This window comes from Hemitrygon akajei, chromosome 9 (assembly GCF_048418815.1).
Source record: "Hemitrygon akajei chromosome 9, sHemAka1.3, whole genome shotgun sequence".
Classification (NCBI taxonomy): Eukaryota; Metazoa; Chordata; class Chondrichthyes; order Myliobatiformes; family Dasyatidae; genus Hemitrygon; species Hemitrygon akajei.
In genome coordinates, this window is record NC_133132.1 from 156,443,917 (window position 1) to 156,459,413 (window position 15,497).

Here is a 15,497-nt window from a genome sequence, read left to right on the forward strand (position 1 = left end):
GAGCCACAAGGAGTTTGCAGAACAGCCTGAACCTATGTGATCATATCAATGTTTGTTTTTGAAAGTTGGCTAAAAACAATTTAGTATAAAATGTGGTTCATCAAGAGTATTATTGCCAAGACAGTTGGTTTCTTTGTTATTTGACAAAGACTGAGCTGTTCAATGGAATCTTTGAAGAAGTTCATCCCTTGCATGTCTATTTCCATGACAGCATATCATCCTTTCATCCTCCGTCTCTGCAGCACCCTGCCCTGCTTGTTGTTTTTGTTCTCTTTCCTCTCTGCATCTTGTGGTGCATCAGGTAGCAATGTTCCTTTAGGGTCTTTGCCTGTTTTTTACAGAGTTGCTAACTCGTTGCTCAACCCAGTACGGATGGAAAGTGCACGAGAAGCCTGCCGGATTTGAACCCAGGACCACTTGCCTCGAAATCCAGTGCAGATGCCTCTACACGTCGGCAGCCCACTCGGTGCTCAAGGGAGAATGAGCAGTGTTTGTTTACCTTATGCAGCCTCAATCTTCCCTGGGTGTCGGTGCTTCTTTTGCCACTCAAAGATCTATTTTTGACCTTTCAGGGGTATCATAGGCTGAATCAAAGGTGGTGATGAATCAGCGTATAGGAGGGAGATTGACAATACGACCACTTACTCAATATCAGCAAGAACAAGGATCTGATTATTGATTTAAAGAGAAGGAAACCGGAGGTCCATAAGCCAGAACTGGAGAGGTTAAGCAACTTCAAATTCCTCGATGTTATTATTTCGGAGGACCTGTCCTGGTTCCAGCACGTAACCATCACGATCTTGAACCAAAGAGGAAAATTTCACTCAGCTTAATTTGCCCCATCATTGAAATGTTCCCAGAACCATTGCACTCACTTTCAAGGACACTTCATCTCCTGTTCTTGATATTTATTACTTAAATATTTATTATTATTATTTCTTTCTTTTTGTATTTGCACAGTCTGATGTCTTCTGCATTCTGGTTGACGACAAAGGTGGGCAGTCCTTCATTGATTCTGTTGTCATTATCATTCTATAGATTTATTGAGTATGCCCACAAGAAAATGAATTTCAGTATTGTATATAGAAACATATACATACTTAGATAATAAATTTAATTAGTACTTTGAACTTTTAAATTGCTTTCCGGTTAGTGAATATTTACTTTTTTTAAGAATGGAATGAAGCATTCCCTTTCGTTTTGATGCAAATTCATTGTTATTTTTCATTTCCATACATTTATCTCTGGTTCAAATATGATCTGGACAATAGACAATAGACAGTAGGTGCAGGAGTAGGCCATTTGGCCCTTCTAGCCAGCACCGCCATTCACTGTGATCATGGCTGATCATACACAATCAGTACCCCGTTCCTGCCCTCTCCCCATATCCCTTGACCCCGCTATATATAAGAGCTCTATCTAACTCTCTCTTGAATGCATCCAGAGACTTGGCCTCCACTGCTTTCTGGGGCAGAGCATTCCACATATCCACCACTCACTGGGTGAAAAAGTTTTTCCGCATCAATTTGAACAATTTGAACTATTTTTTAATCTCTAGACTCTGAGCTGCTTAGCTGATAGTATGTGATTAGGTTATTAAGTAAGCCTTAGTCATTCATGTATAAAATGCAGATTTCACCTGGGTCTCATTTCTCCTTTATTTTTGGCAGTAGCATTCTCTGGCCATATTGATTACACAGTCTTTTAAATAGAAGATCATTCCTTATGTGATATGCATTCCCTTGAAATTCATTTATAAATGAATTACACATCATTCTTTAAAAGCATACATTTAAGCAGATGTAGGTCCTGGATAAAATGAAGGTTCAGAGAATTAAATCACATGTGAATACTTGATAGTAAGTGCTATATACTAATTAAAAGCATGTACTGTATGTTGTCAAGCTCATCCAGTAAGTACAGACATAATTTACTTGGTACAGCTGATGATTTAATTTAGGCATGCATTCTGTTGGTTAGATAACGTTCAATATAATAATTTGTGTCTATTTTCTGTACTGTATTATATTTTGTGTTGTGAATTTTTAGTATGGGTTATGGTAATTTGTCATGTGGGTTTGGGCACGGGAGAAGTGAACGAATGTAGTCATGTATTCACCCTTTGTGCCATTGTGCAGTTCGAGAGGAGTGGAGCAAGGGAATAGATGTTTTTTGTTGACTGCTAATGTCACAAATTTTGCTATCGCTACACTAGTTTCATTAGTTTTTATTGCCGTTTTTGATTGTTTTTGTTGCTTGTCTTTGCTGGTTTCATAATAAAGAATCAAAAGTAGTTTTTTCAACTTGGATCACAGTTATTTGGAAGCGTGACACGCATTGTTAATTCCCTCACTCAATCTCTCAGCAGCTTTGGTTTGTTCATGAGGTATCTGCTACAACTGAATTAGAAGATGTTTCCTTTCTGTTCACCATGTTTAAACACAAGAGATTCTGCTGATGCTGGAGACCCAGAGTTACACACACAAAATGCTGGAGGAACTCAGCAGGTCAGGCAGTATCTATGGAAAGGAATAAAGAGTCAACACTTCGGGTCAAGACCCTTCATCAGAATTGGTATACTTGTCGTCATCAGGACTTGTCCTGATGAAGGTTCTCGGCTCTTTATTCCTCTCCATAGATGCTACCTGACTTGCCGAGTTCCTCCAGCATTCTGTGATGTAACTCTATCCACCATGCTTGTTGTTATTCATTCACTTAGTAATCCTCCCTGAAGTTCCATGTCACCCCAGAAGGTAGTGCTGTCTAGAAATAAAAGGTTAGTGTTTACTTACATCCATCTCTTAACTTGTAGTGGTACATACATATGTGATATCGGATGTGGACAACTGTCGTTAATTTAAGATGATCATTCTCTTTGTACCATGTGACTAACTGCTCTCTGGATTGCAGAGAAGTTCCAGAATGTCTGGCTGTGAAGAACCTTTGAATAAACGCACCCAATTTGCTCGAACTTTGCATGTTTCATGTGTTTGACTGTATGTACTGCATTGGATTTTAGATTTCTGAACCCACTGATGACTCAGAGCTTGGTGCCGTATGGTTGGCCTGACACTATTCCAGCTTGGGCGCTCCGGAGTTCGGAGTACAGTCCAAAGACATACCGGGTAGGTTAATTGGTCATTGTAAATAGTCACATGTTTAGATTAGGTTAATCGTGTTTGTCGGGGATTTCTGGGTGGGGTGCCTCAAAGGGGCGGAGTAGCCTACTCCACGCTGTTTTGCTAAGCAAACAAACAAACGATTAAATAGATAAATTAATCAACCCTTATTAGTTACCTATAGGTCATATGGGTTTCCAAAGGACCATAAGAGTTTCTGCAATGGATAGTTTGAAGTTGTCACTGTTGAAAGAAACTCAAGTTCAGGTTCTGTCACGGTGTACATACCCAGAGTATAAACGTCATGAAATTTAGCTTTTTGCAGCAGTACAATACATTATAAACGTAATTACATCAATGAACATAAATTATACATAACTTACGCAAAATAAACATAACAACATTAGCACAAATTGAGGGAAGTACGTATATTCCAAGGTAGAAGTGGAGTTTTTCAAGTCGGTGCCTCACGGTTTGATCTGGGTTGGATTAGTAGGCAATGATATAGCGATTCCACATGTGAAAAGTGAATGACTTTGTTGATGGCCTGTTGCTTTAGTGAACATTGACGGTGAGTGACCTTCAATGAACCTTGGGATGAGCTACCACGAGCTCAGAGTTAAGATGAGAGGCCGTGATCAGTTACATTTTTCACCTATTAAAGCGTTGAGGAAGGTTGAAACATTGAGGCTAATGTGGAGGAGAGCAGGTGGTTCTTGGAGAGGTCGCTGGGTTCAAGCTGCTGCCTCAGAGGGGTTGCTGGGTCCCAATGCTCTTGGAGGTGTTACCGAAATTTAGGGATTGGACTGTAGTTCAAGCTAGCTGTACTTCATATTGGCCTCTTTGAGTTCCATGCTTTTTTTTTCGTGTTGTAGCCCATTCTTTCTTGCTGCTGATTAGAGGGCTAGGGTTTGGGGTTTGTTGTTCTGTTGTTGTTTCTCCATGTGGGTGACCTGTTAGTTATTGTGTAAAGGAGGGGTTGGAGAGTTTGGGATTTGTGAGTTTTTGTTTCTTTTTCTCTTCGTGCATGGGGGTGGCATTGATGTCTTTTTTTTCAACTACTTCTATGGTTTTCTGAATGTTATGGCTATCTGGAGAAGACAGATCTCAGAATTGTATTCTGCATGCATACTTCGAGAAAAAATGAACCTTTGAACCTTTTGAGGCAGTGCATTGTTGAGAAAATGGGGCAACTAATAGTGGACTCAGTTATGTTGGACTGGGCATGCTTCCTGAACCACTGTCTATACATCACCTATGTGTGCCTATATCTATCGCGTATGTAAGGAGTTTGTATGTTCTCATCATAACTGCACGGGTTTCCTCCTAATGCTCTGTTTTCTCCCACATTCCAAAGATGTACAGTTTAGAGTTAGTAAGTTGTGGGCATGCTATGTTGGCACTAGAAAGGTGTTGACACTTGTGTCCTCACCGATTTGATTTGACAAAATCGATGGATTTCACTGTATGTTTCAATGTACATGTAACAGTAATCCCTAATCTCTTAAATCCATTTGAAGAGATTTGAATGTGTCAGAAACATTTGAAAGCACTACACTGGCCTTTGACAGTGTGGAGCTTTGCAGATGGCCATGGCAAAAAGATCTTGGAAACAACTCCTTCCACAGAACCTGCAGACAGTGAGTTGGGTTGTGGTCTGTTAAATCTTCTCACGTGCATATTGCTCTCTGCTTTTTCTGCATGAAAACAATTACTACATTTCAAAAGTAATTCATCGGCTGAAGTGTGCTTGAGATTGTGAAAAGTGCTATCTACATTTTTGCGGTGAAGATGTGATTTGACTCAGTTGGAGCCAAACATTACTGGGACATCTGTAAACCAATAGAGGTAATGTTCACTGCTTAAACAAAGTGAAAGCAAATTATTAATCACATATGAATGAAAGAAAATAATTTGCATTCATCTATATATATAAATGCAAAGAAAAACAAGAAAAAATGAAGCTTTATTGTATAATCTGTCTTAATACAAAACTAATCTTCTATTCCTATAAACCCTCCTTGGCAGCTGGAATTTAAATCAGCAGGAACATAAAAAATGAGCTCAGTACCCATAATTCATTGCTTCTGTCACCCGTTGTGTCATGACCCTCCCCTGCCTAAAAAGGCAATGCAGAATAGACCGAGTATTAACTGTTCTAATAATATAATTGACTAATAATGGATAAGGTTACCTTGAAGTAAACATTTTTTCATTTTTGATCTGAAATTTAGGCAGTAATAAAACAGAAGGGAAGTTTCATGGGTTTAAGGGATTGAACTGTGCCACAGAATAGCTGTGCATTTTAGTGCCCAAACCTGCTTTGCTGGTCCTTTCTGCTGAGTCCCTTCTGATACTGATGATTCTAAAACTGGAGCATAGAAATACATTGTGAAGCATTTCTATTTTAGATTGAAGTTGATATCCTTATTGCAAGCAACAAGCATCCAGTTGTGAAAGCTCTTGCTGGGGGGAGGACTCTACAAAGGACACAGAGGATCTCCACAGTACCACTCTAGGCATGAAAGATCACCTCCTCCTTCCTTAATATTAGCAATGTACTAAGTAACCAAATTCTACATACTTGAAGAAGTTCGTTGAATTGCCAGGAAAGTGGAAATAGGAAACTTAGCCATTATGACTGAAATCACCACTGAAGGTACTGTGAAGGATTGCAGAAATAATGTGTTTCATGTGCTTAATGTCTACATTTGAATGCTCTAAAGAGAGAAAGAAAATCTGTGTTGTGCTGTTAAAAGAAGTTCCAAGTTACTGTGTGAATTGGAATTTACTGCATCAGAATTAGATTACCATAGCTTTCCAAAAATAGCACAGATTGCGCAGTCTGAGAAATTATGTGGGAGAGTTATAGCTGGAGTATGAGGGAGATGGGCAAATTAATTTAAGATGCATGCATTTCAAATTAATTAGGGGAATAATGATTGTGGCAGAGTTGTTGAGATTTCTCACGGATGGCAAAATTAAACAGATCGCTAATATTTGCTCCATCAATTTGTTTGTTTGTTTATTAAAAAATCATTAGATACAAAGAAAGAGATTGATATGATTTAGTTAAAAAGCACCATTATTTGTGCTTTGATTAAAAATTATCCATCGTGTTTTTCTCAACAAGTATGTGGGCTAAAGAATACTAATTGTATTATTTGGAAAGGCCAGATGTATTGTTCAAATTATTTAGGAAGATAATAATAAAATTGTTCAAATTACACTACTCCATTAATAGTGTAAACAGTGCAGTAAACTGTTTCTGCTGATTACTTTCAATGAGTTCAAAGTAATTAAATTGGACAGTTACGTGGAGTGCATTATACTCTCTATTTCAAACCAAGGAAAGGTGAGAATTTAATCTCCTTGCAAATCCACAAAAATATATTCAGAATTTTATTTTCATTAGACTGAGACAGTAAGAATGGCCTGAGTGTAACTGAGGATGATTCCACCTGATATTCTATTTATTAATATAAGTGGGTAGATGATGAGTTGAGTTCTGTTTAGGACATTTATGCAACCCTGCTCAACCTTCTTCTACATAATGCATGCAGGCAATGCTTTATATATGAAGAAGGGTTCAGTCCTGAAGAAGTGTCTCAGCCTGAATCAGGCTGAATCTTTTCCATAGAAGTTGCCTCATGACCTGCTAAGTTCCTCTAGCATTTGTGTGTGTTGCTTTAAAAGGAAAATTTGCTGTTTATTGTTAAAAAGTTTTATCAAGAAATGGTGATAATATATTTTCTGATTTTCAGTGGAGGTTGCTATTTTTCCAACCTTTTCCATGTTTCTGGGTTTATGGAGACAAATACTTCATATGTGACACTGCAAGGCAAGAATATACACGTTATGGCCACAGGTTGCACAAAAATGTGTCTTAGGTTTTCTTGAGCAGCTTCTCCAGGTGTGGGAAGTCAATCTTTCTGTCTCTCTAACTAAAACAATGCTGATTCCAAACAAATACCTGCAAATTAGAACTTCTGAAAGCTTTAGCTGTTTTGCATGTTGGGTCAAAAGAATTTGGCATGGTAGCGTAGTGGTTAGCATAACGCTTTAAGGTACAGGTGACCCAGGTTTATTTCCCGCTGATATTTGTAAAGAATTTTTGTATTCTTTCCATGACTGGAAGGGTTTCCTTCCACAATCCAAAAATGTACTGGTTGGTAGGTTAATTAGTCATTGTAAATTGTCCTGTGATTAGGCTAGGATTAAATTGAGGGATTGCTGGATGACATGGCTCGAAGAGCCAGAAAGACCTTCTCTGTGCTGTCAATAAATAAATAAATATCCTTTGTTACATTAAATTTAAATGTTAGAGAGCAGTGAATTGATTGTTAGACATTAACATGTATTCTCTTGCTTTCGGAGCCATCTCCCAGCTAATCTCAGCCTGGGAGGCAATATTGAGTGCAGACCTGAACTGAGTTTGCAATAGCTTGTTTTAGCAAAAATAATTGATGCAAAGTTCAGGATTAACATCACACTGATGAAGTCTCTGAATGAGGTTTTTCTCAGTGATAAGAAAAACAGAGAAAAGGATCTCTGTGACAAAAGGATAGAAATATCATGTTTCTGGACTAGAAATCCAAAGGTCCAGACTATTGATCTACAGACAAATTCAATATATACCATGGTATCTGGAAAATTCAAGTCAGCTAATTAATTAAGTTATAAACCTTGAATATAAGGCTGATATCATTAACAGTGTCCAGGAAATTACCAGGCTGATGTGAAAAACATAAATTGTTCATTATGTCCATGTAAGGAAGAAACTATACTGTTTTTTCTTTTCATTTTCTGGCCTATATATGCCTTCAGATACACAACAAAGGTTAGGTCATTATTGGCATCTTGCTTCCAATTTTGGATTTGTGACTTAAGAGAGAGTGTGTAGGTCCTAGAGAAAGTGCAGAAAAGACTTAACCTAAAGAATCTAGTGACAGGAGGTTTCAGATAGAGTCATACAACAAAGTCATATACCACTATAGCAGAGAAAGAGGTACTTTGGCCCACCTAGTTCATGCTGAACCATTAGTGTGTCTAGTCACATCAACCTGCACCACGGCCATAGTCCTCCATGCCCCTCACATCCATGTCTCTATCCAAATTTCTCTTGTGTCAAAATCGGCTCTACATCCACCACTTGTGCTGGCAGCTCATTCCAATCTCTCACCACCCTCTGAGAGAATAAGTTCCCCGTCAAATTCCCCTTAAATATTTGAACTTTTACCCTTATCGCATGACCTTTAATTCTAGTCTCACCAAACCTCAATGGAAAAACCTTGTTTGCATTTGCCCGATCTATATCCCTTATAATTATGAATACCATCATCAATTATCTTTCTGTCAGGGAATAAAATCCTAACCTATTTGATCTTTCACTATAACTCAGGTCCTCAAGTCCTGGCAACGTCCTTGTAAATTTTCTCTGTACATTTTCAATCTCATATACATCTTTTCTGCCGGTAGATGACCAAATCTGAACACAATACTCCAAATTGGGCCCCTCCAATGTCTTGTACAAATTTAACATAACTTCCCAAATCCTGTACTCAATACATTGATTTATGAAGGCCAATGTGCCAAAAACCTTCTTTATGAGCCTATTTACCTGTGACACCATTTTCAAGGAGTTACGTATGGTTCTGTATTCCCAGATCCCATTGTTCTACGCACTTCTCAGTGCCCCAATCTTCACTGTTTAAGACCTACCCTGGCTGGTCTTCCCAAAGTACAACACCTCACACTTGTCTGCATTAAATTCCATTGGCCATTTTCCAGCTGGTCCAGATCTTGCTGCAAGTGTTGAGAGTCTTCCTTGCTGTCCACTACACCACTGACCTTGATGTAATCCACAAATTTGTGGATCCAGTTTACCCCATTATCATCCTGATCATTGATATAAATGACAAACATTAATGGACCCATCACTGATCCCTGAGGCACATCACTAGTCATAGGCTTCCAGTTAGAAAGGCAACCATCTACAACCAATCTGGCTTCTTCCTCAAAGCCAATGCCTAATCCAATTTACTACCTCGTCTTGAATGCCAAGCAAATTGGTCAACCTTCTTGACCAACCACTCATGCGGGACCATGTCAAAGGCTTTGCTACAGACAACATCCACTGCCTTACCTTGATCAACTTTTCTCATAACTTCTTTGATAAGCTCCTAAAGATTAGCTAGACATGACTTACCGTGCACAATGTCATTTTGACTATCCCTAATCAGTCCTTGTCTATCCAAAGAATTATATATCCGGTCCTTAGAAAGCCTTCCAGTAATTTCCCCACAGCTAGCCTATAATTTCCTGGCTTATTCTTAGAGCCTTTCTTAAACAACTGAACAACATTAGTTATTCTCCAATCCTCTGGCATCTTGCCCATGGCTAATGATTGTTGTAAATATCTTTGCTAGGGGCCCAACAATTTCTGCACTAGCCTCCCACCGGGTCTGAGGGAACAGACCGTCAGGCCCTGGAGGTCAATTGATCCTAATTTGCCTCAAAACAGAAATACCTCCTCTTCTGTAATCCGTATATAGTCCATGGTCTCACTGCTGCATTGCCTCAGATCAATAGACTCTGTGTCTATCTCCCAAATAAATACAGATGCAAAATATCTATTTAAGATCTCTCTTATCTTTGGCTCCACACATAGACTACCATTCTGATTTTCCAGAGGACCAATTTTGTCCCTTGCTATCCTTTTGCTTTTAACAAATCTGTAAAAGCTCTTAAGGTTCTTCTTCACCTTGCCTGCCAGAGCATCATCATGTCTTCTTTTATCCTTCCTGATTTCCTTCTTAAGTTTTCTCTTGCATTTCTAATACTCCACAAGTACCTATTTATTCCTATTGGCCTATACCAGCTATGCACTTCCTTATTTTTCTCAACCAGGGCCTCAATATCTCTCATAAAGCAAGGTTCTGTAAACTTGTTATCCTTGCATTTTATTCTGACAGAAGCATACAAACTCTGTGCTGTCAAAATTTCACTTCTGAAAGCCTCCCACTTTCCAAGTACAGCTTTGCAAAAAACAATCTGTTCTAATCCATTCTTGCCAGATCCTTTCTGATGCCATCAAAATTGGCCCTTCTCCAATTTAGAATCTCAACCTGAGGACCAGACCTATCATTTTACATTAAGAAAGGGGATGTGCAGGAGCTTTTGGAAAGTATCAAGTTGGATAAGTCACCGGGACTGGACGGGATATATCCCAGCTATGGGAGATGAGAGAGGAGACTGCTGAGCCTCTGGCAATGATCTTTGCATCATCAATTTGGACAGGAGAATTTTCGGAAGATTGGAGGGTTGCAGATGTTGTTCCCTTATTCAAGCAAGGGAGTAGAGATAGCCCTGGAAATTATAGACCAGTGAGTCTTACCTCAGAGTTGGTAAGTTGATGGAGAAGATCATGAGAGGCAGGATTTATGAACATTTGGAGAGGCATAATATGATTAGGAATGGTTAGCATGGCTTTGTCAAAGGCAGGTCATGCCATATGAGACATTGCATTTTTCAAGGATGTGATTAAACACATTGATGAAGGAAGAGTAGTAGATGTAGTGTATATGGATTTCAGCAAGGCATTTGATCAGGTCCCCCATGCCAGGCTTACTGAGGAAGTAAGGAGGCATGGGATTCAAGGGGACCTTGCATTGTGGATCTAGAATTGGCTTGCCCACAGAAGGTAAAGAGTGGTTGTAGACAGTTCATATTCCGTATGGAGGTTGATAACCAGTGTGATTCAGGGATCTGTTCTGGGACCCCTTCTCTTTGTGAGTTTTATAACTGACCTGGATGAGGAAGTGGAGGGATGGGTTAGTAAATTTGCTGATGACACAAAGGTTGGAGGTGCTGTGGATAGTGTGGAGGGCAGTCAGAGGTTACTGTGGGACAACGATAGGTTGCAAAACTGGGCTGAGAAGTGGAAGGTGGAGTTCAACCCAGATATGTGTGAGGTGATTCATTTTGGTAGGCCAAATATGATGGCGGAATATAGTATTAATGGTAAGACTCTTGGCAGTGTGGAGGATCAGAGGGATCTTGGAGTCCAAGTCCATAGGACACTCAAAGCTACTGCGCAGGTTGACAGTATGGGTAAGATGGCATACGGTGCATTGGCCTTCATCAATCGTGGGATTGAGTTCAAGTGCCAAGAGGTAATGTTACAGTGATATAGGACCCTGGTTAGACCCCACGGAGTAAATAGCTAACACAAGAGGGCATAGTTTTTGGCTGCTTTGAAGTAGGTACAGAGGGGATGTTGGGGGTAAGTTTTTTACACAGAGAGTGGTGAGTGCGTGGAATGGGATGTTGGCGACAGTAGTGGAGTCAGATACAATAGGGTCTTTTAAGAGGCTCCTGGATAGGTACATGGAACCTAGAATATTAGAGGGCCATCGGTAACCCTAGGTAATTTCTAAAGTAAGTACATGTTCAACACAGAATTGTGAACAGAAGGGCTTGTATTGTGCTGTAGGTTTTCTATATTTCTGTTTTTCCACAATACCTTGAAACTAATGTCATTGTGATCACCAGATGCAAAGTGTTCTCCTGCACAAACATCTGTCACCTGCCCTGTCTTACTCCCTAAAAGGAGACCTAATATTGCTCACTCTCCTTGCTGGGACTACTATGTACTGACTAAGGAAACTTTCCTAAACACATTGGACAAATTCTTTTCTATCTACTCTTTTACCGTATGGGAGTCTCAGTCAACGTGTGGAAAGTTAAAATCACCTACTATCACAATCTTAACTTTCTTGCAACAGTCTGCAACCTCTCTACAAACTTACTCCTCTGAATCCCATGGTCTTTTGGACGATCCGTAACATAACCCTAATAACATGGTCATATCTTTCTTATTCCTCAGTTCGACTCATAAAGCCTTGCTAGACAAGCTCTCTATTTTGTCTCGTCTGAGCACTGCCATGACATTTTTCCTGACTTTCAATGCCCCTTTAATCCCTCCTGCTCTATCATGACAACAATAGGACCCTGGAACATCGAGCTGCTGGTCCTGCCCCTCCTGTACCTAGGTTCACTAATGACTACAATGTCATAATTCCATGTGATAATCCATGCCCCAAGTCAATCCACCTTCCCTACAATATTCCTTGCAATGAAATATAAACAGCTCAGAATATTAGTTGCAACTCTACAAATCTCTGGTGAGACCGCACTTAGAGTATTGTGTTCAATTCTGGTCACCTCATTATAGGAAAGATGTGGAAGCTATGGAGAAGGTGCAGAGGAGATTTACCAGGATGTTGCCTGGTTTGGAGAACAAGTCATATGAAGCAAGGTTAGCAGAGCTGGGACTTTTCTCTTTGGAGCGTAGAAGAATGAGAGGGGACTTGATAGAGGTCTACAAGATTATGAGAGGCAAAGACAGGGTGGATAGTCAGTACCTGTTTCCCAGGGCACCAATATCAAACACCAGAGGGCATAGGTACAAAATTAAGGGAGGGAAGTTTAGGGGAGACATCAGGGGTAAGCTTTTTGCACAGAGGGTTGTGAGTGCCTGGAATGACTTGCCAGGGATGATGGTGAAGGCTAAAACATTAGGGATATTTGAGAGCCTCTTGGACAGGCACATGGATGAAAGAAAAATGGAGGGTTATGGGGTAGTGTGGGTTTAGTACTTTTTTTTAGGGATTATATGGGTCAGCACAACATGGAGAGCTGAAGGGCCTGTACTGTGCTGTAGTGTTCTATGGTTCTATAGTCTCACCATGCTTGACTTTTCGATTCCTGACATTGTATATAGGCTTTAGCAGTCTCTTTCTCCGCCACCACTCCACTATCTGTTCTGGTGCTTCGGTTCACAGATGTAAGATTATACAGGAGACATTGAGGTGGTTGCCATTGAAGTTTTCTTTTGCAAGAGAAGTGAGGATGATTTGCTTTGTACATAGAGTTGTTAAGATCTGGAATTTATGGCCATTAAATATGGTGGAAAGAGAACCAGTGCATTCAGTAAGTAATTGAACAGGCATTTGAAACTGAATAATTTGTGGTGCCATGGGGGACGTGTAGTGCAGTATCTAAAAGAGTCTAACCAACTATTCATGACAGATAATGAAGTGCAGAATAAAATGACTGGATCGCACACCAGCTTGGTATTGACAGAGTGAAAACTATTTCTTTTGTTAGATTAGACGGATGAACAAGGTCATATGTCTACATCCATGCTGTCTTGCATCTGTGGTAATTCTGATGCCACATAGAAATGATTTGACTTGCTTTGCAGATCCACTAGGTTGCTGGATCATAGTGACACACTATTTATACTGAAATGAAATGTCATCGGAGCATCAGGGGAAAGGTCACCTGAGGCTGTCTGGAATAATCCAGACATAAAGTTTAAGGTATTAAGTTAGTTGCACTGATGAAAATGACACTGATCTTCTCACTGAAATAGGCTGCAGCATTTGAAGCAAGTGAACCCATAGCTTTCTGAGTGAGGAAAGTGCTGTCATCAGGAATTCTGATGGATAGAGAAATCCACATAAGAAAACTGGGCTTGTAAAATCTATGAGCAAGATGGCAGTGTGATAGAAACTAACAGATCTGATGATGCATCACTCTCAGTTTCATCAATCTGGCGCCTTCCTTTATCTCACAATCTTCCTCGTATCGTCACAAACTCAGGGAGACTCATACTGTGAAGCCCATTTCTTCAAGCTAAATTGAAAATTTCTCAAGCAATCCTGCCAATTCTGGACAATGTTTCTCACCCTCTGCACGTCGCCTTGGCTGAACAGAGGAGAACTTCTAGTAATAGACTAAGACAACTGTGCTGCTTTAAAGAGAGCTATACGAGGTCATTTTTACCCTCGGCCATTAGGCTCTATAATGAGTCAACCTATAGCTGGCGAAGTGATGAACCCCCCTGTTAGAGTGTTTATGGTAACTTATTTTTTATTCTTTCTACTTCTATTCTAATATTTGTATATTTGTATATCTGTGCACTTGTAATGCTACTGTGACACTGTAATTTTCTGTGGGATCCATAAAGTACCTATCTATCTATCTTTTTTCCTGCAAAAGTTTTAGCAAATTGTAGCAATTTTACCAAAAATGACACTCTTCGTGCTTTTAATTCCTTATTTCTTTTTTTTTCCTCCCCCTATGGCTGAATTAGGAGAGTGACAATTAAAATTTAATATTCAAGTGTTTAACCTGAAGATGTCAGGAGTAGAGCAGTGTATCATTCTGATGCTGGGCGGAACAATCTAATGGGAATATAATAGTAAAGTGGTTCTGATACCAGGCTAATAACCCATTAGGCCTGCACTTTGTGCCTTGACAACTGAGCTAAAAATGATCAAATCTTTAAACAAATCTGAAATGAAATGTCAGTGTTATAATGTGACAAAGAACATTCTAGATTTGTGTAAAATCTTCATCACTCTCCTCCCCCTTCTTCCACCTTCCCTTTGTCTCACCTGTCTCATGTCAGTTTGTATGTTACACAGTGGCAACAGAGGAGAACCCAAGTGCAGGACACTGGCACATCGACTGAGTTGGGGAGGCTGGCGTAGACCTGAACGTAGAGCAGGAAACCAGAGGGATCTTGATAAGGAGTCAGGATTCACAGGGACTCTCTAGAAACTACAGCAGAACTTAGAACTAACAGTTCTAATCAGAACAGGGAACTAAGTATCATACGAGAATTGACCAACAAACTGGCAACCTGTGTTGCATTCATACGAGTCATCCTCGTATTTATTTCCCAGTCTCTGATGAAAGCCAGGTGTACGATTATTGGGTAACTAGCAGCAATTGACTGAAATTGGGGCATGATCAGGGAGAAAGAAGCGTTAAAGGGGAACGGCCAACCGGAACCATGACATTGTACGACGTCTCCTCCTCCCCCCTTCTTTTCCAGTCCTGATGAAGGGTCTCAGCTCAAAATACTGACTGCTCATTCCCCTCCATAGATACTGCCTGGCATAGTGAGGTCCTCAAGCATTTTGTGTGCGTTGCTCTCTCTGTCTTTATCTCTGTTGATTGGGGAGAAGATAGCATAGGACGTGTAGAATTTTTGACCTGTGTTCTCACTGAAGACAAACTTCATTTATTCATGAGGCAGTAATGGGACAAACAGAACTTTAAAAAACTCAGAATCCATGTGCATCCCATTTTAGGATGACTCTTTTCATCTTCGTGGATACCTCCTTCGTGTCTATGGAAGGTTAGCATGTGGTGCTGGTTTACACTAAGGTCCAGAGAGGAGCCTAGAAGGACAATGTTGTTGCAGACATTCCTATCAGGTTGTACTTACCGTTCCTCTTGTCAATATGGAGCATATTAACTATTCTACTTGGTAGAGGCTTCCATTTCTAGAAATATCACTCC

The 15,497-nt window shown here is 39.9% G+C and overlaps 1 protein-coding gene across 1 annotated transcript in view; it reads left to right on the top strand.

Moving 5' to 3' along the window:
* The first annotated feature begins 5,546 nt into the window (after positions 1–5,546).
* The window catches only part of trdn (triadin), a 507,565-nt gene continuing 497,614 nt past the window's right edge, over positions 5,547–15,497 (top strand). The window contains exon 1 of the mRNA XM_073055375.1: positions 5,547–5,778. Coding sequence (XP_072911476.1) covers positions 5,757–5,778 — 22 coding nt within the window. The 5' untranslated portion in view covers positions 5,547–5,756. The remainder of the gene's footprint in view (positions 5,779–15,497) is intronic.